Genomic DNA, 24,492 nt, shown 5'->3' on the forward strand with positions numbered 1-24,492 from the left:
TTTGAAGATCAACCAAGTTAAAAACTATTGTTATTAGTACCGCATTAAAGCAAGATCATTTCAAGATTGACATTTCAAACTAAATAAAACCAAAATAAAGTACTAAATCTGTCAGATTCTCAAATAGTCAAATATCTAGAGCACCAAAATCTGAGTTCCCAACATTGAACAGTCATTCTATAAATTGTGATTTATCTTTATCTATTTTTGGTTGTGGTTATCTCGCTGTATGAGTCTATGCATTCCAATCATCAGGTACCACTGGCTTTGGTCTCCGATTGAGACGGCGAATACTTTTCCATGAGTTTTGCAAGTTGTTCATCGAAGTTCTTCTCCATCTGCACCTCTTCCTCCCAATGCCTGCGCTTCATTGCAGCAATGCTTTCTTCATGAGCAAGCAACAACTTCTCCTTTTCAGCGACAAAGTTCTCCATTTCTTTGTCTTGGACCTCAACAAATTTCAGATATTCATCGGCCCTATATCCATAGAAAGATGAAATTCACCATAAGCCATTGGAAAATATAAACGGCACTAACAAATTAATTAGACCACATTCTTTAGTGTATCACATAAACCCTTCACTCCTCAAAACATTCATTTTTCCAGTGTCGTGAAGTTAGGTTTTCTTTCAAATCTATCCCCTTCAACCTTCCGATTTGAATAATCTTAGAGGATACTAACTTCATAAAAATTTACTTTAACACATAATAGCTATACATCAGATGCAAATGGAAAACAAATCTGCTTACTTGAGTCTTCGATCCTCTGCATTTAAAGGAGCGGTACTTGACTGCATCACCTTCTGACGTTCTTCCTGCTGCATCCTCTCAAAATCTTCTTCCCTTGCATTTCTCGTCTCATGAATTGACTTGAGCTGATCCTTGAAAAAATTTTCTTGCATATACATCTTCCAGTTGGGACACAGGATAAGATAGTCAAAAAACATAACATGAAAAAAATACGCTTTGACCTAGAGAAAATTACAGATCGCCTCGCCAGAAGAAAAAGAAATTAAGCATGAAACCAACCACGTACAAAAATCCATAAACAACAATCTCTATTCTTTTCTTTTCCTTTTTTTTGGGAGTGAGAGGAACATGTCATGCACTCTTGTAATGAACTACAAAGTAGTAATTACATATGAAACTTCTCAATAGAACAGTTCATTGCACAATTATATTTGAACCCTCAAGAAACAATCATATGCTAAACATATAACACAAGTAAAGCAAATATGCATCAAGGAACAGTTTAAACACAAGAGCCATAAGGTCTGTATGTGTGATGTTTGTATTACCTCTTCCTTGTTTTCTTCATGTTGCATTTTTGTTCTGAGCCTCACAATGCGATTTTCCTCCATTGTCCTTCGCAGCTTCTCACTCACTATACCAAATGATTCTTCCAGAGCTTTTTTATGCTTTTTCTCTTTCTCAACACGGTTCTTCAAGTAGTTAAGTAGCTGGTTGTCCTCACTCATTTGCTTGATTTGGTTTACAACCATCTCCTGGTATGATCTCAAGTCATATTTGAGCCTAGATTTACCTATAAAATTCACATGGAATCACAAAACATATAAAGAGTCAGCATAAAATTGGTTTCCATTGTACTGACTTCCATAACCTCCAATTCATAGACATCTAACAAACTGCAGAATGCGAGTATGTAGAAGAAAAAAGATCTGAAAGGGGAAATGAAACCTTGGGAATGCCTGTTAAAAACGTCCAGGTCTTCCTTAGTAGCTAAATATCCATAGAGCTGACGATTCCCACCAGGTAGATATAAAATACGACGATGAAACCATGCATCCCTATCAGTTCCTTCATCTTTAAAATGCTTGTGCAGACGCTCTGCCTCTAGATAACCACTAGCTGAGGCTTCAAATATCAAAACACTCATCCCACGATGACCTTGTGGACCATAGGAGTGTCGCGCTTTCACAGCTGCATATGTACTAAAATAATCAAGAAGCTCTTGGTTTCCCATACCTATCCACTAAATACAAAGAACAAAAACCTTGAGTTAATTCAAACTGACAAATGCTTAGGGAATTTTCGAATGGTTTTCTATATTACACTTTTAGAGTACTAGTTATGATTATTACAAGTAATAATTATTCAACAGTTGACACAAGTAAAGGTATGCACATACCTTCTCATTTTCATCCTGTTCAAGCTTTGTATTCTGTATGATAACCATTGGAGGCCAAATTATTTCATGATCTTTCTCCATATCAACTAAACCTTTCCATTTACCAAAAGCTTCCCCGGCCGGAACTACCGTAGTACCCCTTCTACGCAACTCCTCATCCAAAAGTAAAGCAAACTCTCGGTGCATCTTCATCCTTTTAGACCCTTTTGTTTTGGCATGTGTCATTAGAGGCTGCAGCCCTCTGTACCAATCAATGGCACCAGGACCATTTTGACAAGCTGGGCAGTGCCACTGCCTCTCCGGATCATTAATCTGCTCAACAGTCAGGCCATCCAAAATATCAAAGAACTTCGTGAACCATCTACACTTCTTACGTGTCTCATGGCTCTTTTGACTGGTATCTGAATCATAATCATCACTCATTAGATCATCATCAGTATCTTCCATAACATCAGACTCCTCCCCCTCATCGTCATCCTCAACATCATCATTCTTCTCAGGGTCCTCTGGTGGTGGTATTTCATCTACATGGGACTGCACAGCACCAGCTCTAGATTGCCAATTCCAACCCTGCTGCAATGGAGGCCGAATTAAAGGATTTGGAACCACATAGTTGCTTTCATATCCATAGCTAGCTGATTGGAAACTTCCGTTTCCTCTTCCGGCTGGTCTCCTATAGTTAGCATTTTGAGTTTGCTGCCAGGGATTTCCAGAAGCTCGTCCAGTTCCGTAATTTTTATTGCCTTGCTTTTGAGCCATGTCTCTGTTTCCCCGTGCTCTGGGATTAGAATTATGGGATGGAGAATTCCATTGTTTTGTAGCATTGTTTCCACCTTTGCCCTTGGGTTTCCTTGTAAATGTCTCCCACCCACCATCATCTTCTCCTGCATCCAGGGTAGTGTCAGCAACACCTTGAGCCAACTGGTCAATCGTTTGATCATATTCGGATACATTTTTCCCTTTGGACAGCGTATCATCATTGTTAACTGTAGTAGAAGGTCTTCCTCCGCCTCCTCTTGAACTCATTTTATGTGCTCTGTGTATGATTTAAAAAACTCAGTCAAGCATGATTACATTATACATAGATTTAGCAAATTTCATAAAGAATCAGCAAAAATATCAGTCAACACAGTTCAGTATTCATCATCCAGAACAGAAAAGGGAAGACCGCCCAGATATTTGAAGAAATAGAAATATTAACCTACATGACAAACACAAGTATATCTCAAAAGTCTAAAAACTGCAAGAGCATTTGTTTACTCGAACATCGCACTCCCCCAACAAAATGCATAACAACACACCATTATGAACTCAGGTCTTTCACATAATAAAGAGATGCACAATTATTAGAAGATAGTTTACAGAAGAAACAGAGTAAGGGTAAGGCTATTTTCATACAAAACCAGATACAAAACACATGAAGCTTGCCAAATGCCAATTGCCATGATGTGACAATTCATAATCCTATGCTATTGGAAATTAAAGACAATGAAAGTAACAATTAATTTCATTCTTCTGTCATATAAGGCACCGGACAGCATCCACAAATACATTCAGATAACACTTTTATTGTTTGAGTTAACAAATAAATGCATGAACTTAAAATGAAAGCAACTAGATTCTAGAACAAGGGTTTGATAATATTCATCAAGGAAGTTTCGTTTTCTTTCTTTTGGTCAATAAGAGCTTTCGAGGCGGCCATGAAAATCATTCGTCAATAAGAACACCAAATGGAAACCAAAGAAGTAGGGGGAAAGAAATAAAATTATTTAACAAAAAAACACCAGCTATGATCACATGGAACTTGAAACCCTCAATTTCACAAAGCTATAAATAACTCAATATATGGTTATGAGAAACTGAAACTGAAAAAAAAAACCCCACAAACACACAGACACAAAAAATAAAAACAGAATCCAAAAAACCAGAAACTGAAAGTGATAATGAAATGCTTCTACGAAAAAGAAAATGAGCATTCAAAAGAAACACCAACTAACAGCAAAGCGACATCGTTTCGAAGGTAAGAGTGGAATCACCAGGGATCGCTGAAATGTTAATGGCGGAAAATCGAGGAAGATTGATGGTCCAAACGCGCTACAGTGAGAGTGAGAGTGAGAGTGAGTGTCAGAAGAACAAGAGGAGACCTTATGTGAGGTCTTTGCGGACCTGAAAATTTTAATCAAGTTTGATTTATTTTATTTTATTTTGGGTACGAACGAAATAACAAACTTAGCAAAGAAGGCTGTTCAATTTTGTGTCAATTCTTTTGGGGGGTGGGGGGTAAATATATATTGTCTTTGAATTTTTTTCCACTTTTTGTCAAGTTTGTTCAACCCTTCTCTTTCTTTGGGAAAAAATATATTCTTTGAACTTAATTTGGTGATTGGTGTACATTTTTCTTTTAAAATATCATTTTAGTAGGCTAATAATGTGAAAATATAATATATTTATAGAAAATAATAATACTATTTTTATTTTTAATAATATTATTTTACATATAATTTTTTTTATTGTATATTTATATGAATTTATAAAAAAAAAACATCAAGTTATCAAAATAAAAGAGACAATATTTATTTTAAAATTTTAATTTTAGTTTGCAGTTAGTATTATATATTTTTATAAAATGTTTCATTGTTAATATTAAATTGTACTATTATTCAATTAAATTAATTTTTAGGATAACTATTTGAGCATTTAGTTAAATTGTACTAATATTAAATTGTACTATTATTCAATTAAATTAAATTTATATTATTGTAATAATATTTTTTATTTTTTAGTTGCTATAGTTTTAGGTCCAATTTAGGTAAACAGTTTAACTAAACTTCCTTTGAAAAAATAGATTAAATAATAAATGACTATATTAAAAGTAACTTATAAATAAATTATTTTGTATTTAGATTTTTAGTTTTAAAAGTGCTTATTTTATAGAAATGTGATAAAAAATAGTAGTATTATGAGAGAAGTTATTTTTTTTTAACTTCTCTATAAATTCTTAAATAGCTTCTTAAAAAGCTTTAGTTTTGAAAATTACACCAAACATTAATACTAGTATACTACTACTTTTCATAAGTTAAAAACTCAAAAAAAAAATATTTTTGAAGCTTCTCAAACAGACCCTTAATCTTTATTTTTTTGGTGACTGAACATAATACAAAGAAAAAGAACCTAAGAAAAAGAGTAGCACTCCTCTCTGATAATAATGTCTAAATTATTAGGGGGCAGAAACCACTCTAAGTACACCTATTAGTTTAAAGCAGCAGTTTTAGCCATTAAATCAGCCGCTCTGTTTGCTGTGCGCTGGATGAGCACTAAAGTAGCTGTCCAATTGCGCTGGAGTATCTCTTTAATTTTGTCAAGCATATCAGAGTCATTCCTAATCATACTGGTTGTGTCTCGTGAAACAAGAAGAAACGCATCAAGATTATCAGTTTCACATATGACCTCTTTGCACTCACAATCCCAAGCCATAACAAGCCCTCTCCAAATAGCATGAAGCTCAGAACAGAGAACACTAGAAAGAGGTATACTGGCAGAACAACCTTTTATCCAAATTCCCATGCTGTCTCTAATAATACATCCAAAGCCAGCTAATTGCTCATTTTCAAAAACGCTTGCATCGTCACTTTACAGACATTCATTGGAGGTGGTTCCCAGTTATATTGCAAAGAGGAAGGAATAATATGTTTTTGGGTGGTAACAACATTAGAGAAATCTCGAGCAACATGTTTAACTAAGTGAACAATTTTCTCCTTACTCCATGGATCATCTTGATGGAAGATGTCATTGTTCCTATCCCTCCAAATCCACCAAAAGGCCGCTGCAAAGAGAAACTCATTTTTGTTGAGGTTAGAACGAATCCAAGACACAAAATTCAAACTAGAGTCCTCAACGGTCATTCCCAAGTTTAAGCTAATCCAAATCTGACGAGCTTTTTGGCAAGTCCTAAAGCAATATTCTAGAGCAAGATAATATCTCTGACAAAAATAAGAAGTAGCAAGATCTCTTTGAAACCGATAACTAGCTATGAAAACTCCGTTGTTGAGGCAAAGTTAGAGCAGACACTTTATCTTCTCCGGTATTCTCAAGCACCAAAGCCAAAGCCAATTTTCATTATCATTCCATCCAATTTTCTTCTTCAATAGCCATTCATACCCACATTTAGTCGAGTATGTGAGAGTATTTGAGTTTGTCAAAAACCAACCTATTTTATCTCCTGCCTGCTTGATAGGATCAAAGAGTATCAAATCAAGTTTAACTTCTTCCAGAATCATTGTGCAAAGAATATCCCACCGCCAATGTCCATGGTACTAGACATCTTCTAGTTTCAAGTGAGAATAAAAAATGTGCACAAAAAGAACCAAAGGAGCTAGCGTTCCACATGGTCGCCAAGCATGATACCAAAAGGATTGAGACATCTTGCCTGTACACCAATCAAAACTATCACAAAACTTTTCTATTGTCTTATAAATCGCTCGCCAAGTGCTTGAAACATTATTAGAAAAATTGGGTGAAAAGCAAGAACTCCCAAGAAAATATTTTGCCAACATAATTTTTACCCAAAGCTTATCTTTATTATGCAGTAATTGCCAAACAAGCTTTCCTAATAAAGCAAAATTTACATATTGGGTATCTGATAAACCCATATTTTATGATATATTTTGTGCTTAATTTGAGTGATTTATCCAATCCTTCACCCACTTATTCATATTAATTGCATGGTTTTACCTCTCCTTCCTTATTATGTGATGTATATGAAAAACATGTTTCCTATGCTTTAAAACTAATTATTTTAATTACCTTTAATTCCATTCGATGCCGTGACTAGTGTGTTGAGTAGTTTCAGATCTTCTAAGGCAGGAATGACTTAAAGGATGGAAAGGAAACATACAAAAATGGAAGGAAAGCACAAAATAGAGTTTCTAAAGAAACTGGCATCCACGCGATCGCATGGACGACGCGGACGCATGCCAAGCGCGAATCAACAGCGACGCGGCCGCATGACTGATGCGACCGCGCGCCTTAAACAAAACACATATGACGCGGCCGCATGATTGACGCGACCGCGTGACAAGAAAAGCTCCAAATGACGCGACCGCGTGACCCACGCGGACGCGTGACAGAGGCCACGCACCAGAAATTGCAGAAAACGCTCCCAGCGAATTCTGAGGCCCTTTTGGCCCAAATCCAAGTCCAGAAGGCATAGACCAGAGGTTATGAAGTGAGGGAATGCATCCATTCAGAGAGAGCTCGCCAATTTAGTTACTTTCCATGATTTAGATTTAGTTTTGAGAGAGGTTCTCTCCTCTCTCTCTTAGGATTTAGGACTTCTCTTAGTTTTAGGAGTGACTCTCAATCCTAGGTTTAATGTTCCTTTACTTTAAGCTTCCCTTTCACTTTTATTCATTCCATTACTTTAGTTGATTATTTACTTTTGCAAGTTAATTTATGAATTCTTCTATGTTCCAGATTATTTGAATTAATGTTATTTGAGGTATTTCAGTTTAATATTGCTCTCTATTATTTGTGTTACTGTTATTCCCAATTTGAAGATATTTTTATTCCAGTAGATTTATTTATTTTTCCCTTTTGGTCTTGGTTAAGAAATCAGTAACTCAGGAGTTATCGTAGCTCAACATAATTGATAACTGTTATCTTTGCTAGTTGAATTGACTTTTAATAATCCCAATCTTTTCTTAGGAAATAAATAGGATTCGAAGGTCAGACTAATTAGTCTCTTGACTTTCCTTTGCTTTAGCAAAGGTTAACTAAGTGGAGTTAAGATTCAATCTTCTTTATTATTGAGAAGGATAACTAATTTGGACTTTCAATTTCTCATACCTTACCAAAAGTTTGCTTTACAGTATTTATTTATTTTAATTGCCATTTAAATTACTTATTCCTCACTCTCAACCCCGATTTACAATCTCCATAGCCAATAATAAGAACATACTTCCCTGCAGTTCCTTGAGAAGACGACCCGAGATTTGAATACTTCGGTTAACAATTTTAAAGGGGTTTGTTACTTGTGACAACCAAAACGTTTGTACGAAGGGATTTCTGTCGGTTTAGAGACTATATCTACAACGCGACTGTTTTTATGAAATTCTTTACTGGCAAAAAGCCCGACGTCAAAATGGCGCTGTTGCCAGGGAACTGCTAATGTGTGCCTTATTATTGGTTATTGTAAATATTTTTCTTTTACTTAATTCTGCTTTTCATTTTTAATTTTATTTGCTACTATGAACTCTCACCCCTCTCGCTTTGAGTTTGGTTCTAACTTTGTTGAAGGAAATAGAAGCCACAGCAGGAATATGCATCAAGGTCAGACCAATCAAGGATGGATGGAGCCAAGAGGATCTAATCAACCCTTTAGGCAACAACACCCTCCAAGATATCATGGACAACGACCATTATACAATGCACACCCAGCTGATAAATATGGTGGACAACTTTGTAACTACCAACAAGCCCCACCCCGTGCCTATAGACCACCCTCTCAACATAACCTCGAACCACCACACTCACAAGCTTCTCTTCACCATTCGCCACCGCATGATCCCTATTTACCCCAGTTCCAATCCAATCACTCCCAAGCACCACCACTTTCCTATGTATCATGTCCAAATCCATCACCCCGAGAATCAGAGGTTCGCCTCAAGGAAACAGTAAATAAACTTCAAACAACCATTCGACAACTAGAGCAAGTAGTAATTCAATTAGCTTCTAGACGTTCGAACATTCAAGGACCAACCACAGCCCCATGTGGACAATCTAATGAAGAGCGTAGCATGAAGGAGATACTAGAAACTCCAGTGGACAAGACAGAGCATGAATTCGTACTAGAACAAGTGGAAGAAGCTGTCATTGTACAAGAAGAAGAGTTGGTTGAAGATCTAGGAGATGCTGAACCTCCATGGGAGTCCAAAGCTGAGGAGAACTCCGTCAAGGACGTTACAGTTGATGCTAAGGAGAATAGTGCACAATTCCCAAGGCAAGTCGTTTATGAAGAACTAGACGGAATAACCCAGGACACAAATTCCCTTGATGATGATAGTCATAAGTCAAGCTCTCTTAGTAATGAACTTGCATCCGCAAGTGAATTCTCTGAGATCGAAGAATCTTTCCCAAATGAATACAAAGATGATGCAGAGGTAGATTTCTCTCAACCTCCAGTCTATGACTCAAGTGATGAGGAAGACATAGAAGACTTTGACCAGGACACAGATACATTTGAAGAATCTTGCAAGGAAGTGGAGGAATTCACAGAAGAGTACAAGGGAGTAGAACTTACAGAACCACCGGAAACACCTACCCCAAGGCCATTACCACCCAATACAAGCTTCAAGTGGGTACAATCCTTAGCCTTTAACTTTACTTTTTCACTTGAATACGGTTTGCTTGAAACAGATGGCCAGCTTAGAGCTCTCTGCGGCTTTAAAAGTAAGAGGGGAATGGCTCGTACTCAGAGCTGGTGCATAAGGTTCAATAAGGTTCCACGCTTCGAATCGAAGTGCACGGATTGGTCTCATGCTCAATCGAACGGATCACGGAGAACGTTTGGTCACCATGGTGAGAATCTACTTTTTAAACCGCCCGGATGGAAAAATGTAGATCAAGACGGAGGCGGATTTAAAAACAAGGCTTGGGATCATGGATTCTATTCTGACATTCGTCACCCCGGGAGCCTGAGACTCTGTTTGAAGCTGCTCAGGAGCTTTCAATGCCTAGTTTGGGACCCCAGAGGCTATTAGCATTCCAAGCATTGGTGGAGATTTTTGGATGAATTTAAACACAAGCCGCCATAACAGGAAGCTCATCTAATGTCCAACTTAAGGACTTTAACTAAAAGTGCTAGGTGGGAGACAACCCACCATGGTATGATCATTCCTTTTGCTCCTTTAATTTTATTTAGTTTTGTTTGTTTTTGAGTTTTATTTTATTTTGCTAAACCTGGAATCATGTATAGCATTCACATTAAGCATTGCATTCTGCATTGTGCATAAAAAAAAAAGGGTGCGCGACGCGACCGCATCACTCATGCGATCGCGTCATATTGCAAAAAACACTACCCACGTGACCGCGTCATCCATGCGGTCGCGCGATATGGAAATCGGCGTAAGGATCCAATGTCCAGAAAGTTGGGCTGGAATCGTGCGGCCATTGTGCGTTTTGCACAAGATGCCCACGCGATCGCGTGCCCCATGCGATCGCGTCACTTGCACACAACCAATCCCACGCGACCGCGTGAGTGACGCAATCGCGTCGCATGGATTGCACAACACCCCAAAAGGAGATAGAGAGTTGCGCTGAAACGACGCTGGATTCGTGCGTTTAGCACAATTTCCAGCGACGCGATCGCATGCCCCAGGCGATCGCATCATTCCCTCTTTTTACCCCTTCCATGCGATCGCGCGACCCACGCGATTGCGTCAGCCCCGTTTCACCCCAGCCACGCGACCGCGTGCCCCACGCAATCGCGTGGATTCAAATATACTAACCCCCAGCCACGCGAACCCTATCCATCGCCCCCCGAACCCTTCTCTTCCCTCTCTTCTCTCCAACACACCACCACCACCCAGCCACCACCACCGCCACCGCCAGACCCCGCCGCCACCTACCCACCTCCCTCCTTCCCCCTTCTTTCTTCTTCTTTCTTCTTCTTCCCCCCTAACCGCCACTGCCCACGCCGCGCCACCACCCACCACCGCCGCCGTCACCGCCGCCCTGCCCAGCAACAACCACCCACACCCCTTCCTTTCCCTACCCCCTACCCCCAGTACCCCTACTTTCCCTCCCTGCCCCCCGAACAACCGTACCCACCGCCGCACCGCCCTTCTCCGCCGCGCCAGACGCCGTCACCACCATCCCCAGCCACCTTTCTGCCCCACTCTCCTCATTCGCCTACCAGGTTCCGACGAACGCCACCCTTCTATCCTTCGTCGTTAATTCATATTTTTCCTATTTTTGTTCATCATTAGGCTAGTTAGATATGCATGTTGTAGTGGATTTTAGGATGTTAGGTAGCCTAGGATGTGGTTAGTGGATTTAGGTCTGTTTAATTGCGCTGTTCCTGTTTCTTGTTTCATTATTTTCGCAATTCTGCTGTTACTGTGATGATTGTAATATTCATATGCTGTAATTTCTTGTTTCATGTTGCTCTTTACTCTGAATTTTCATGTTTATATTTCTTATATGTAATTGCAGCTTTATTTTTGATTCATATGAACTATTTGACTGCTGTTTCTTTTCCAGGACAATCCAATTTTAGCCGAAATGCTGCCCAAATTTCTGTAAAATATTTTCATTCATGTTTTGGTTTTGGCATTTTGAAATCTGCTTTCCTCTGCTTTACCCAAACCCATTCATGAATGCCAGGGCACGCATTCTTATTCTCTTTGATTTCCTGGTTCATATATTGCATTTTCGATGTTTGATTCCAATTTTTGTTATCTCTATATCTATTTGAATCAGCATCAACCTGTTTTCCTTGTTTGGTTATGAGTTACTTATAGTTCCTACCTGTGAATCCTTGTTACTTGGAATATTTTCATTATGCCACTTACTTTAACCCACTTTTCACTAATTCCCTAATTTTAACTTTCTAAACTCTTTTTTAATTCTAACCAACCTAACCTTTCAAACTTCTCTTCTGATTTTCTTTCACTTTCTTTTAACCTTCTAACCATGGCATAATGATAATTTTTCTATTTAACATGAATTCAATTACATTTTGGATTGTGAATTCTTCTTTTCGGACTTTTAACTCCTATACAATCCTTAATGCACATTTACTTAACTCATTTTCCTTATCCTATTGCTTCTTTGCCACTTTGTGTTTTCTTTTACTATTTGCCTATTTGTTTTCCTATTTTTATTATATCCTGGTTTTCTTTTTTTTTTCTTTTTCAGGATGTCAGATTCCCAGAGAAAAGGAAAAGGAAAGGCTACCACGGACAAACATAAAAGAGGAGAATCATCTATGTCTATCATAGATCTAATGCATGATGCCTCCTGGCGGGAGAAACACTTTACCCCGCAGGAGAAGGCTGACCAACTTCTTCCTGCCACTGATCCAATAAAATTTGCAACCGATACTGTGAGCTAAAGTATCCGGTGTTTGCAACCTCCAGGAACCTATACCTGGAAAGGACCTTGAAGATCCCAGAAGAACTCCAATAATACACCTCTGACCAGATCAAACAAAGAGGCTGGTTCTTCATGGAGAGACCTCTGACTGAGGTCAATGCATCTTGGGTTAGAGAATTCTACTGCAATTACTTAAAGACCTCCCTAGATGCAGTGAACCTCAGAGGGAAGCAGATTCTGGTCACTGAAGATGCAATTGAAGATGTTCTGAAGCTTCTGCCTAAATCTGATCAGCCGGATGGTTATCAGAAAGCTGAGGAAGACATGCGCTTTATGAAGTTTGATTGGGATGCAGTCAAGGCGAGGATTGCCCTTGACCCGACCGTTCCTTGGATCATGGGTCAGAACACCACGATGCCCAAGGGAATCAAGCGGGCGTACTTGAATGATGAGGCTCGGCTATGGCATCAGATACTTAGCAACTTCATTATGCCGAGTACTCATGAGACGGATATACCAGCCGCTATGATCACCCTCCTTTGGTGTGTGATGGAGGGTAAGGACTTGTACCTGCCACGCTTTATCCGGTTCTACATGGCCAGGGTCCACGTCCGAGGCACTCTTCCTTTTCCCTATTTGGTTACACAGCTGGGCCGTCGAGCTGACGTGCCTTGGGAGGATACCGATGATAGGCCACCTGCTGCAGAATGCAAGAAGATTATCCCGCACAGCAGGAACTTTCTGGCCTTGGGCTATAGACCTCCAGTCCTTACTGCTCCTGGTGACACTGCCACACCATTTGCCGGCCCCTCTTCCTCTACAGCTACACCTGCCACCACCACTGCACCTCCACCTGCCCCAGAGCCCATCTATCATCTAGTGCACCGCCTGTTTTGACGGCTTGACCAGATGGAGCATCGCAACAAGCGACAATATGAGCACCTGAAACTGATGATACGTGATGAGCGGATAATTCATACGCTTTTTGGCATTGTTTTTAGTATGTTTTTAGTATATTTTAGTTAGTTTTTATTATGTTTTTATTAGTTTTTAAATAAAAATCACTTTTCTGGACTTTACTATGAGTTTGTGTGTTTTTCTGTGATTTCAGGTATTTTCTGGCTGAAATTGAGGGACCTAAGCAAAAATCTGATTCAGAGGCTGAAAAAGGACTGCAGATGCTGTTGGATTCTGACCTCTCTGCACTCAAAGTGAATTTTCTAGAGCTACAAAAGCCCAATTGGCGCGCTCTCAATTGCGTTGGAAATTAGACATCCTGGGCTTTCCACCAATATGTAATAGTCCATATTTTTTCCGAGATTTGATGGTCCAAACAGGCGTTCCAAGTCAGCTCAAGAATTCTGGCGTTTAACTCCAAAACTGGCACAAAAGCTGGAGTTAAACACCCAAACTGGCACAAAAGCTGGCGTTTAACTCCAAGAAAAATCTCTACACATGGAGGCTTCAATGCTCAGCCCAAGCACACACCAAGTGGGCCCGGAAGAAGATTTCTACATTAATTTCTGATTTCTGTAAACCCTAGGCTACTAGTTCTCTATAAATAGGACCTTTTGCTATTGTATTTTCACACCTTTTCATATAATTTTGATCTTTGAGAGTCTTATGCACGTTTGGAGGCTGGCCTCATGGCCATGCCTAGACCTTGTTCTTATGTATTCTCAACGGTGGAGTTTCTACACACCATAGATTAAGGTGTGGAGCTTTGCTGTTCTTCATGAATTAATACAAGTACTATTGTTTTTCTATTCAACTCAAGTCTATTTCTTCTCTAAGATATTCATTCGTTCTTCAACTTGATGAATGTGATGATCCGTGACACTCATCATCATTCTCACCTATGAACACGTGTCTGACAACCACCTCTGTTCTACTAGCAATGGCTTGAATGCGTATCTCTTGGGTTTCTGATCTAAGATTGGAACCTTCGTGGTATAGGCTAGAATTATTGGCGGCCATTCCTGAGATCCAGAACATCTAAACCTTGTCTGTGGTATTCTGAGTAGGATCTGGGAAGGGATGACTGTGACGAGCTTCAAACTCGCGATTGTGGGGCGTGTGACAGACGCAAAAGGATCAATGGATCCTATTCCGACATGATCGAGAACCGACAGCTGATTAGCCGATGTTGTGACAGAGCATCAGGACCATTTTCACTGAGAGGATGGGATGTAGCCATTGACAACGGTGATGCCCAACATAAAGCTTGCCATGGAAAGGAGTATGAATGATTGGAAGAAGGCAATAGGAAAGCAGAGGTTCAAGGGGAACAAAGCATCTTCATACGCTTATCTGAAATCCACCAATGAATTACATAAGTATCTCTATCTTTATTTTATGTTTATTTTCATTACCTTAAACTCCATAACCATTTGAATCCGTCTGACTAAGATTTACAAGATGACCATAGCTTGCTTCAAGCCGACAATCTCCGTGGGATCGACCCTTACTCACGTAAGGTTTATTACTTGGACGACCCAGTGCACTTGCTGGTTAGTTGTGCGGAATTGTGACAAAGTGTGATTCCCGTTTGAGAGCTCCAATTCTATTGGCGCCATTGTTGATGATCACAATTTCGTGCACCAAGTTTTTGGCACCGTTGCCGGGGATTGTTCGAGTTTGGACAACTGACGGTTCACCTTGTTGCTTAGATTAGGTATCTTTTCTTCAGAATTTTTAAGAATGAATTCTAGAGCTTCAAGGTAATGTTCTTATCATCACAAAAGCTGATTGATTCTCATCAATTTAGCTATTGAATGTAATGTCCTGCTGAAGCTTAGCCAAACATGTCTAATCCTTTTTAGACTGAAGCTTTAGACTAACATTGCATGATTCCTGGAATTCTTATTAAAAGTTTTGATTCTCTTTATTTTCTTTTCTACATAATTTTTGAAAAAATACAAAAAAATTTTAAAATCATAAAACCAAAAATATTTTATGTTTCTTGTTTGAGTCTATTGTCTAATTTTAAGTTTGGTGTCAATTGCATGTTTCTGTTCTTCTTGCATTTTTCGAATTCATGCATGTTCTTCATTGATCTTCAAGTTGTTCTTGATGATTTCATTGCTCTGATCTTTAAATTCTCTTGTTTTGTGTGTTTTGTGGTTTCTCATATGCATTCTCAATTTGTTAGTGTCTTTTATATGAAAATTTTTAAGTTTGGTGTCCTGCATGCATTATTTATTTTATCTTAGTTGCATTCTTATTATTTTTCATCATTAAAAATTCAAAAATATTTTCAAAATTGTGTCTTTTCAAGTCAATAATACAGAGAATTGAAGATTCAGAACATTCAGCAGAGGAATCAAACAGAAAAAGCTGGGTGTTCAAAACGCCCAGTGAAGAAGGAAAACTGGCGTTTAAACGCCAGCCAGGGTACCTGGCTGGGCGTTTAACGCCCAAAAAGGTAGAGATTTGGTCGTTAAACGCCAGAATGGGCACCATTCTGGTCGTTTAACGCCAAGATGACACTAGAGGGAAGATTTTGTTTTTAATTCACATTTTTTTCAAGTTTTCATAATTTTTCAAAATCAAATCTTTTTCAAATCATATCTTTTCAATCATATCTCATTCAAAATTAATTTCTTTCCATTTTATATTTATTTTTACTATTTTCAAAAATCCTTGCTTCAATTCAAGATTTACTTCAAAAATTTTCAAGTTGTTACTTGCCTATTAAGAAAGGATCAAATTTTAAATTTTAGAATCATATCTTTTAATTTCTTATTAGTCAAGTAATCAACTTTAGTTTTAAAATTTTCTTTTTTTAATTTGATTTTCAATCATATCTTTTCAATCATATCTTTTCAATCACATCTTTTTCAAAATTAATTTTCAATCATATCTTTTTAAATTCTGATTTCAAAATCTTTTTCAAAAATCACTTAATTTCTTTCCCAAACTTAATTTTCGAAAATCTCAATCAAATTTTCAAAATTTTCTTTTTATTATTTCAAAATATTTTTAATTTATTTTCGAAAATTCTCCCCCTCTTTTCACATCCTTCTATTTAAGGGACTAACACTCCTCCTCAAGGTGCAATTCGAACCCTATTTCTTTAATAAGTTTGAATTCTCTCATCTCTACCTCCTCCTTCTATTCTTCTTTTCCTCTGACACCTCAAGGAATCTCTATACTGTGACATAGAGGATTCCCTACTTTCTTGTTCTCTTCTCTTTCATATGAGCAGGAACAAAGATAAAGGCATACTTGTTCAAGCTGATCCTGAACCTGAAAGGACCTTGAAGAGAAAGCTAAGAGAAGCAAAAGTACAATTCTCTCTAGAGGGCCTAACAGAGCTTTTCAAGGAAGAAGAAACCATGGCAGCCGAAAACAACAATGCCAACAATGCAAGGGAGGTGCTTGGTAACTTTACTGCACTTACTCCTGACTTCTATGGGAGAAGCATCTCAATCCCTACCATTGGAGCAAACAACTTTGAGCTTAAGCCTCAATTAGTTTCTCTAATGCAACAGAATTGTAAGTTTCATGGACTTCCATTGGAAGATCCTCATCAGTTCTTAGCTGAATTCTTGCAAATCTGTGACACTGTCAAGACCAATGGGGTTAACCCTGAAGTCTACAGACTTATGCTCTTTCCTTTTGCTGTAAGAGACAGAGCTAGGACATGGTTGGATTCACAACCTAAAGAAAGCCTGAACTCTTGGGAAAAGCTAGTTAATGCCTTCTTGGCAAAGTTTTTTCCACCTCAAAAATTGAGCAAGCTTAGAGTGGAAGTCCAAACCTTCAGACAGAAGGAAGGTGAATCCCTCTATGAAGCTTGGGAGAGATACAAGCAATTGATCAGAATGTGCCCTTCTGACATGCTTTCAGAATGGAGCATCATAGGAATCTTCTATGATGGTCTGTCTGAACTATCCAAGATGTCATTGGATAGCTCTGCTGGAGGATCTCTTCATCTGAAGAAGACGCCTGCAAAAGCTCAAGAACTCATTGAAATGGTTGCAAATAACCAATTCATGTACACCTCTGAAAGGAATCATGTGAATAATGGGATAGCTCAGAAGAAAGGAGTTCTTGAGATTGATACTCTGAATGTCATATTGGCTCAGAATAAAATATTGACCCAACAAGTCAATATGATTTCTCAGAGTCTGTCTGGAATGCAAGCAGCAACAGGCAGTACTAAGGAAGCTTCCTCTGAAGAAGAAGCTTATGATCCTGAGAATCCAGCAATGGAAGAGGTGAATTACATGGGAAAACCCTATGGAAACACCTATAACCCTTCATGGAGAAATCATCCAAATCTCTCATGGAAGGATCAACAGAGACCTCAACAAGGTTTCAACAACAATAATGGTGGAAGAAACAGGTTTAGCAATAGCAAGCCTTTTCCATCATCTTCTCAGCAACAGACAGAGAATTCTAAGCAGAGTCCCTCTGACTTAACAACCATTATCTCTGATCTAATCAAAACCACTCAAAGTTTCATGACTGAAACAAGGTCCTCCATTAGAAATTTGGAGGCACAAGTGGGTCAGTTGAGTAAGAAAATTACTGAACTCCCTCCTAGCACTCTCCCTAGCAATACAGAAGAGAATCCAAAAAGAGAGTGCAAGGCCATAACCACATCCCACATGGCCGAAAATGGAGAGGAGGAAGAGGCAGTGATTCCCACTGAGGAAGACCTCAATGGACGTCCACTGACCTCCAAGGAGTTCCCTAATGAGGAACCATGGGAATCTGAGGCTCACACTGAGACCATATAGATTCCATTGAATTTACTTCTGCCATTCATGAGCTCTGATGAGTATTCTTCCTCTGAAGAGGATGAAGATGTTACTGAAGAGCAAGTTGCTAAGTACCTTGGAGCAATCATGAAGCTAAATGCCAAGTTGTTTGGTAATGAGACTTGGGAGAATGAACCTACATTGCTCATCAAAGAACTGAATGACTTGACTAGGCAGAGATTATCTCAAAAGAGACAGGACCTTGGAAAGTTCTCAATCCCTTGTACCATAGGCACCATGACCTTTGAGAAGGCTCTGTGTGACCTAGGATCAAGCATAAACATTATGCCTCTCTCTGTAATGGAGAAGCTAGGGATCATTGAGGTACAAGCTGCTAAAATCTCACTAGAGATGGCTGACAATTCAAAGAAACAGGCTTATGGACTTGTAGAAGATGTCTTGGTAAAGGTTGAAGGCCACTACATCCCTGCTGACTTCATAATCCTAAAGACTGGGAAGTGCATGGATGAATCCATCATCCTTGGCAGACCCTTCCTAGCCACAGTAAAAGCTGTGATTGATGTTGACAGAGTAGAATTAATCATTCAAGTGAATGAAGACTCCCTTGTGTTTAAACCTTAAGGATATCCCTCTGTCACCATGGAGAGGAAGCATGAAGAACTTCTCTCAATACAGAGTCAAACAGAGCCCCCACAGTCAAACTCTAAGTTTGGTGTTGAACCTCCACATTCAAACTCTAAGTTTGGTGTTGGGAGGTTCCAACATTGCTCTGAATATCTGTGAGGCTCCATGAGAGCCATTGTCAAGCTATTGACATTAAAGAAGCACTTGTTGGGAGGCAACCCAATTTTTACTTATCTATGTTAAATTTCTATTTTCTATTGTTATTTTATGTTTTCTGTAGGTTGATGATCATGTGAAGTCACAAAAACAATTGAAAAATCAAAAACAAAGTGAAAAATAGAATGAAAATCAGAACACCCTAGAGGAGATAGTTACTGGCGTTTAAACGCCAGTAAAGGTAGCAGAATGGACGTTAAACGCCCAGTCTGGCACCATTCTGGGTGTTTAACGCCAGAAATGGGCACCAGGCTGGCGTTTAACGCCAGGAATGGGCAAGAAGCTGGCGTTAAACGCCAGAAATGGGCAGCAGCCTGGCGTTTAACGCCAGGATTGGCAGAAAGGGGCGTTTTGCACGCCACTTAGTGCAGGGATGAGATATCCTTGACACCTCAGGATCTGTGGACCCCACAGGATCCCCACCTACCCCACCACTCTCTCTCTTCTTCACCCATTCACCAATCACCTCAATAACTCTTCCCCAAAAACCACTCACCTATCAAATCCCACCATTCTCTTCACCACTCACATCCATCCTTCATAAAACCCCACCTACCTCACCATTCAAATTCAAACCACTTTCCCTCCCAAACCCACCCTCTATAGCCGAACCATACACACCCCTCTCACCCCTATATAAACCCATCTTCACTCCTTCATTTTCACACAACCTAAACAACACTTCTCCCCCTTGGCCGAATCACAAAGCCCACTCCATCTCCTCTATACTTCTTTTGCTCGAGGACGAGCAACCTTCTAAGTTTGGTGTGGTAAAAGCTAAATCTTTTTATTTTTCCATAACCATTTATGGCACCAAAGGCCGGAGAAACCTCTAGAAAGAGGAAAGGGAAGGCAAAAGCTTCCACCTCCGAGTCATGGGAGATGGAGAGATTCCTCTCAAGGGTGCATTAAGACCACTTCTATGAAGTTGTGCCCAAGAAGAAAGTGATCCCCGAGGTCCCTTTCAAACTCAAAAAGAATGAGTATCCGAAGACGAGGTTGGGAAGTTCTCACCAACCCCATTCAACAAGTCGGAATCTTAATGGTTCAAGAGTTCTATGCCAATGCATGGATCACCAAGAACCATGATCAAAGTGTGAACCCGGACCCTAAGAATTGGCTTACAATGGTCCGAGGGAAATACTTGGATTTTAGTCCGGAAAATGTAAGGTTGGCATTCAACTTGCCTATGATGCAAGGAGATGCACACCCCTACACTAGAAGGGTCAACTTTGATCAAAGGTTGGACCAAGTCCTCATGGACATATGTGAGGAGGGTGCTCAATGGAAGAGAGATTCAAGAGGGATGCCGGTTCAACTAAGAAGGCATGACCTTAAGCCCGTGGCTAGGGGATGGTTGGAGTTCATCCAACGCTCAATCATTCCCACTAGCAACCGGTCCGAAGCTACTATAGACCGGGCTATCATGATACATAGCATCATGATTGGAGAGGAAGTGGAAGTTCATGAGGTTATATCCCAAGAACTCTACAAAGTGGCGGATAAGTCCTCTCCTTTGGCAAGGTTAGCCTTTCCTCATCTCAGTTGTCACCTTTGTAATTCGGTTGGAATTGACATAGAGGGAGACATTCTCATTGATGAGGACAAGCCCATCACTAAGAAAAGGATGGAGCAAACAAGAGAACCTCATCAAGAGCATGAGGAAATTCCTCATCATGAAATCCCTGAGATACCTCAAGGGATGCATTTTCCTCCACAAAACTATTGGGAGCAAATCAACACATCCCTAGGAGAATTAAGTTCCAACATGGGACAACTAAGCGTGGAGCACCAAGAGCATTCCATCCTCCTCCATGGAATTAGAGAAGACCAAAGAACCATGAGAGAGGAGCAACAAAGGCAAGGAAGAGACATTGAGGAGCTCAAGCACTCCATAAGATCTTCAAGAGGAAGAACAAGCCATCACTAAGGTGGACCCGTTCTTTAATTTCCTTATTCTTTATTTTCTGTTTTTCGAAAATTGTGCTTTATGTTTATTTATGTTTGTGTCTTTATTACATGATCATTAGTGTCTAAGTGTCTATGCCTCAAAGCTATGAAAATGAATCCATCACCTTTCTTAAATGAAAAATGTTTTTAATTGAAAAAGAAAAAGAAGTGCATGAATTTCAAATTTTAAAACAGTTTAATTATTTTGATATGGTGGCAATACTATTGTTTTTCTGAATGAATGCTTGAACAGTGCATATTTTTGAATTTGATTGTTTATGAATGTTAAAATTGTTGGCTCTTGAAAGAATGAAAGGAAAAGGAGAAATGTTATCTGATGATCTGAAAAATCATAAAATTGATTCTTGAAGCAAGAAAAAGCAGTGAAAGGCTTGCAAAAAAAAAAAAAAAAGAAAAAAGAGAAGGGCAAAAAAAAAAGAAAGAAAGAAAGAAAAAGAAAAGCAAGCAGAAAAAGACAATACCCCTTTAAACCAAAAGGTAAGGGTGATAGAAAGGATCCAAGGCTTTGAGTATCAGTGGAAAGGAGGGCCCACAGGAATAAACTCCTAGCCTAAGCGGCTAAACCAAGCTGTCCCTAACCATGTGCTTGTGGCGTGAAGGTGTCAAGTGAAAACTTGAGACTGAGCGGTTAAAGTCGAGGTCCAAAGCAAAAAGAAGAGTGTGCTTAAGAACCCTGGACACCTCTAATTAGGGACTCTAGCAAAGATGAGTCACAATCTAAAAAGGTTCACCCAGTTATGTGTCTGTGGCATTTATGTAACCGGTGGTAATACTGGAAAACAAAGTGCTTAGGGCCACGGCCAAGACTCATAAAGTAGCTGTGTTCAAGAATCAACATACTTAACTAGGAGAATCAATAACACTATCTGGATTCTGAGTTCCTATAGATGCCAATCATTCTGAACTTCAAGGGATAAAGTGAGATGCCAAAACTGTTCAGAAGCAAAAAGCTAAAAGCCCCGCTCATCTAATTAATACTGATCTTCATAGATGTTTTTGGAATTCATTGTATATTCTCTTCTTTTTATCTTATTTGATTTTTAGTTGCTTGGGGACAAGCAACAATTTAAGTTTGGTGTTGTGATGAGCGGATAATTCATACGCTTTTTGGCATTGTTTTTAGTATGTTTTTAGTATATTTTAGTTAGTTTTTATTATGTTTTTATTAGTTTTTAAATAAAAATCACTTTTCTGGACTTTACTATGAGTTTGTGTGTTTTTCTGTGATTTCAGGTATTTTCTGGCTGAAATTGAGGGACCTGAGCAAAAATCTGATTCAGAGGCTGAAAAAGGACTGCAGATGCTGTTGGATTCTGACCTCCCTGCACTCAAAGTGAATTTTCTGGAGCTATAGAAGCCCAATTGGCGCGCTCTCAATTGCGTTGGAAAGTAGACATCCTGGGCTTTCCAGCAATATATAATAGTCCATACTTTGTTCGAGATTTGATGGCCCAAACAGGCGTTCCAAGTCAGCTCAAGAATTCTGGCGTTTAACTCCAAAACTGGCACAAAAGCTGGAGTTAAACGCCCAAACTGGCACAAAAGCTGGCGTTTAACTCCAAGAAAAGTCTCTACACATGGAAGCTTCAATGCTCAGCCCAAGCACACACCAAGTGGACCCGGAAGAAGATTTCTGCATTAATTTCTGATTTCTGTAAACCCTAGGCTACTAGTTCTCTATAAATAGGACCTTTTGCTATTGTATTTTCACACCTTTTCATATACTTTTGATCTTTGAGAGTCTTATGCATGTTTGGAGGCTGGCCTCACGGCCATGCCTAGACCTTGTTCTTATGTATTCTCAACGGTGGAGTTTCTACACACCATAGATTAAGGTGTGGAGCTCTGCTGTTCTTCATGAATTAATACAAGTACTATTGTTTTTCTATTCAACTCAAGTCTATTTCTTCTCCAAGATATTCATTCGTTCTTCAACTTGATGAATGTGATGATCCGTGACACTCATCATCATTCTCACCTATGAACACGTGCCTGACAACCACCTCTGTTCTACTAGCAATGGCTTGAATGCGTATCTCTTGGGTTTCTGATCTAAGATTGGAACCTTCGTGGTATAGGCTAGAATTATTGGCGGCCATTCCTGAGATCCGGAACGTCTAAACCTTGTCTGTGGTATTCTGAGTAGGATCTGGGAAGGGATGACTGTGACGAGCTTCAAACTCGCGATTGTGGGGCGTGTGACAGACGCAAAAGGATCAATGGATCCTATTCAGACATGATCGAGAACCGACAGCTGATTAGCCGATGTTGTGACAGAGCATCAGAACCATTTTCACTGAGAGGACGGGATGTAGCCATTGACAATGGTGATGCCCAACATAAAGCTTGCCATGGAAAGGAGTATGAATGATTGGAAGAAGGCAATAGGAAAGCAGAGGTTCAAGGGGAACAAAGCATCTTCATACGCTTATCTGAAATCCACCAATGAATTACATAAGTATCTCTATCTTTATTTTATGTTTATTTTCATTACCTTAAACTTCATAACCATTTGAATCCACCTGACTGAGATTTACAAGATGACCATAGCTTGCTTCAAGCCGACAATCTCCGTGGGATCGACCCTTACTCACGTAAGGTTTATTACTTGGACGACTCAGTGCACTTGCTGGTTAGTTGTGCGGAATTGTGACAAAGTGTGATTCACATTTGAGAGCTCCAATTCTATTGGCGCCATTATTGATGATCACAATTTCGTGCACCAATACGCTCTGGCGACATCCCCTCCGAGCCTGACACACCATCCAAGGCATCTGAGGAGGAGGCAGATGCGCCCGAGGCTGCACCCCATCCACAGCAGGAGGCAGCGCAAGCAGGCCCCCAGCAGGCAACATCACATCAGGAGGCTCCACCTCAGATTTAGGCTGTAGACCCCGAGATCCATATCCAGTCAGCACCTCCTCTGCAACAGGCTGATTATCAGACCACCACCACAGAGACCCCAGCTACCCACCATTCCAGTGTGACACCCCTTCACACCCTGCTTGAGTGAGCATCGGGGACGATGCTACATTTTAAGTGTGGGGAGGTCGCCATCTCTGGCGTTCTTTTTTTGGTGAACCACTACATACTCTTTTTATTTATTTTGCTATTTTTCTATATTTTTCTTTTTATTTCTATTTTGCAGTACTTATACATTGCTATTTTCATGTATTTATACTCTATTTCTGCATTTTGCATTTTTAGTTCATATTTTAGCCACTTAGTTTAGTTGCAATTCTAACTTATTAGTTATAGAAATTGTGGATTGATTAGTATAGTTTACCCTTTTTAGCATAAGATAACTCGGAATAGATTGAAAAGAAAAAGGAAGTAAACTAGAGACTTTAACAGAATCAAAACAACCCACACCTTGTATATATAGCATTACATGTTAGTTAGTTAACAACATTTCATCAAGGAGAAACACTAGAACTTTAAAGCCACCTTAAGTTTTACATTGAGAATAATGAGAATTTTTTACTAAACCTGCATGACATACATAACTGATAAATGATTTTTGAGCTAGAGAACACACAGCCTGTGAGTTTTAAGCTTAATTGTATGGTTACATTCAAACCATAATATTTTATTCCTGTCTGTTCCGCCCTTCTTGTTTATTCTGGTGTTCTTTACTTTGTTTTAATCTATATGTCCGATTATAGAATAGAAATACATACCAAGAGAGTGATTGAGGCCATTATTTGATTT

General features: G+C 39.3%; 2 protein-coding genes and 1 non-coding gene across 4 annotated transcripts in view; 1 reads left to right on the forward strand and 2 right to left on the reverse strand.

Annotated features, from left to right (window-relative positions):
* On the reverse strand, positions 1–4,408 carry SGS3 (XS domain-containing protein / XS zinc finger domain-containing protein-like protein). Of its 2 annotated transcripts, none has more exons than XM_016327523.3 (6): positions 4,186–4,408; positions 2,150–3,185; positions 1,699–1,993; positions 1,299–1,543; positions 751–908; positions 1–477 (listed from the first exon to the last, which is right to left on the reverse strand). In XM_016327523.3, the coding sequence occupies exons 2-6, from the start codon at positions 3,173–3,175 to the stop codon at positions 252–254; spliced, it is 1,950 nt and encodes a 649-aa protein (XP_016183009.1). In that variant the 5' UTR covers positions 3,176–3,185; positions 4,186–4,408; the 3' UTR covers positions 1–251. The 2 variants fall into 2 exon arrangements, with proteins under 2 accessions (XP_016183009.1, XP_016183010.1); XM_016327524.3 differs by having other exon boundaries at positions 4,147–4,317.
* The window catches only part of LOC107626932 (protein FAR1-RELATED SEQUENCE 6-like), a 26,715-nt gene continuing 6,428 nt past the window's right edge, over positions 4,206–24,492 (forward strand). Inside the window, exon 1 of the mRNA XM_016329818.1 lies at positions 4,206–4,298. Coding sequence (XP_016185304.1) covers positions 4,206–4,298 — 93 coding nt within the window. The remainder of the gene's footprint in view (positions 4,299–24,492) is intronic.
* On the reverse strand, positions 16,981–17,088 carry LOC148573216 (small nucleolar RNA R71). The gene has a single exon (XR_015906792.1). It is a non-coding gene; the product is annotated as a small nucleolar RNA R71 (small nucleolar RNA).

The sequence above is a fragment of the Arachis ipaensis genome, chromosome B2 (assembly GCF_059453495.1).
Source record: "Arachis ipaensis isolate K30076 ecotype BB chromosome B2, ASM5945349v1, whole genome shotgun sequence".
NCBI lineage: Eukaryota > Viridiplantae > Streptophyta > Magnoliopsida > Fabales > Fabaceae > Arachis > Arachis ipaensis.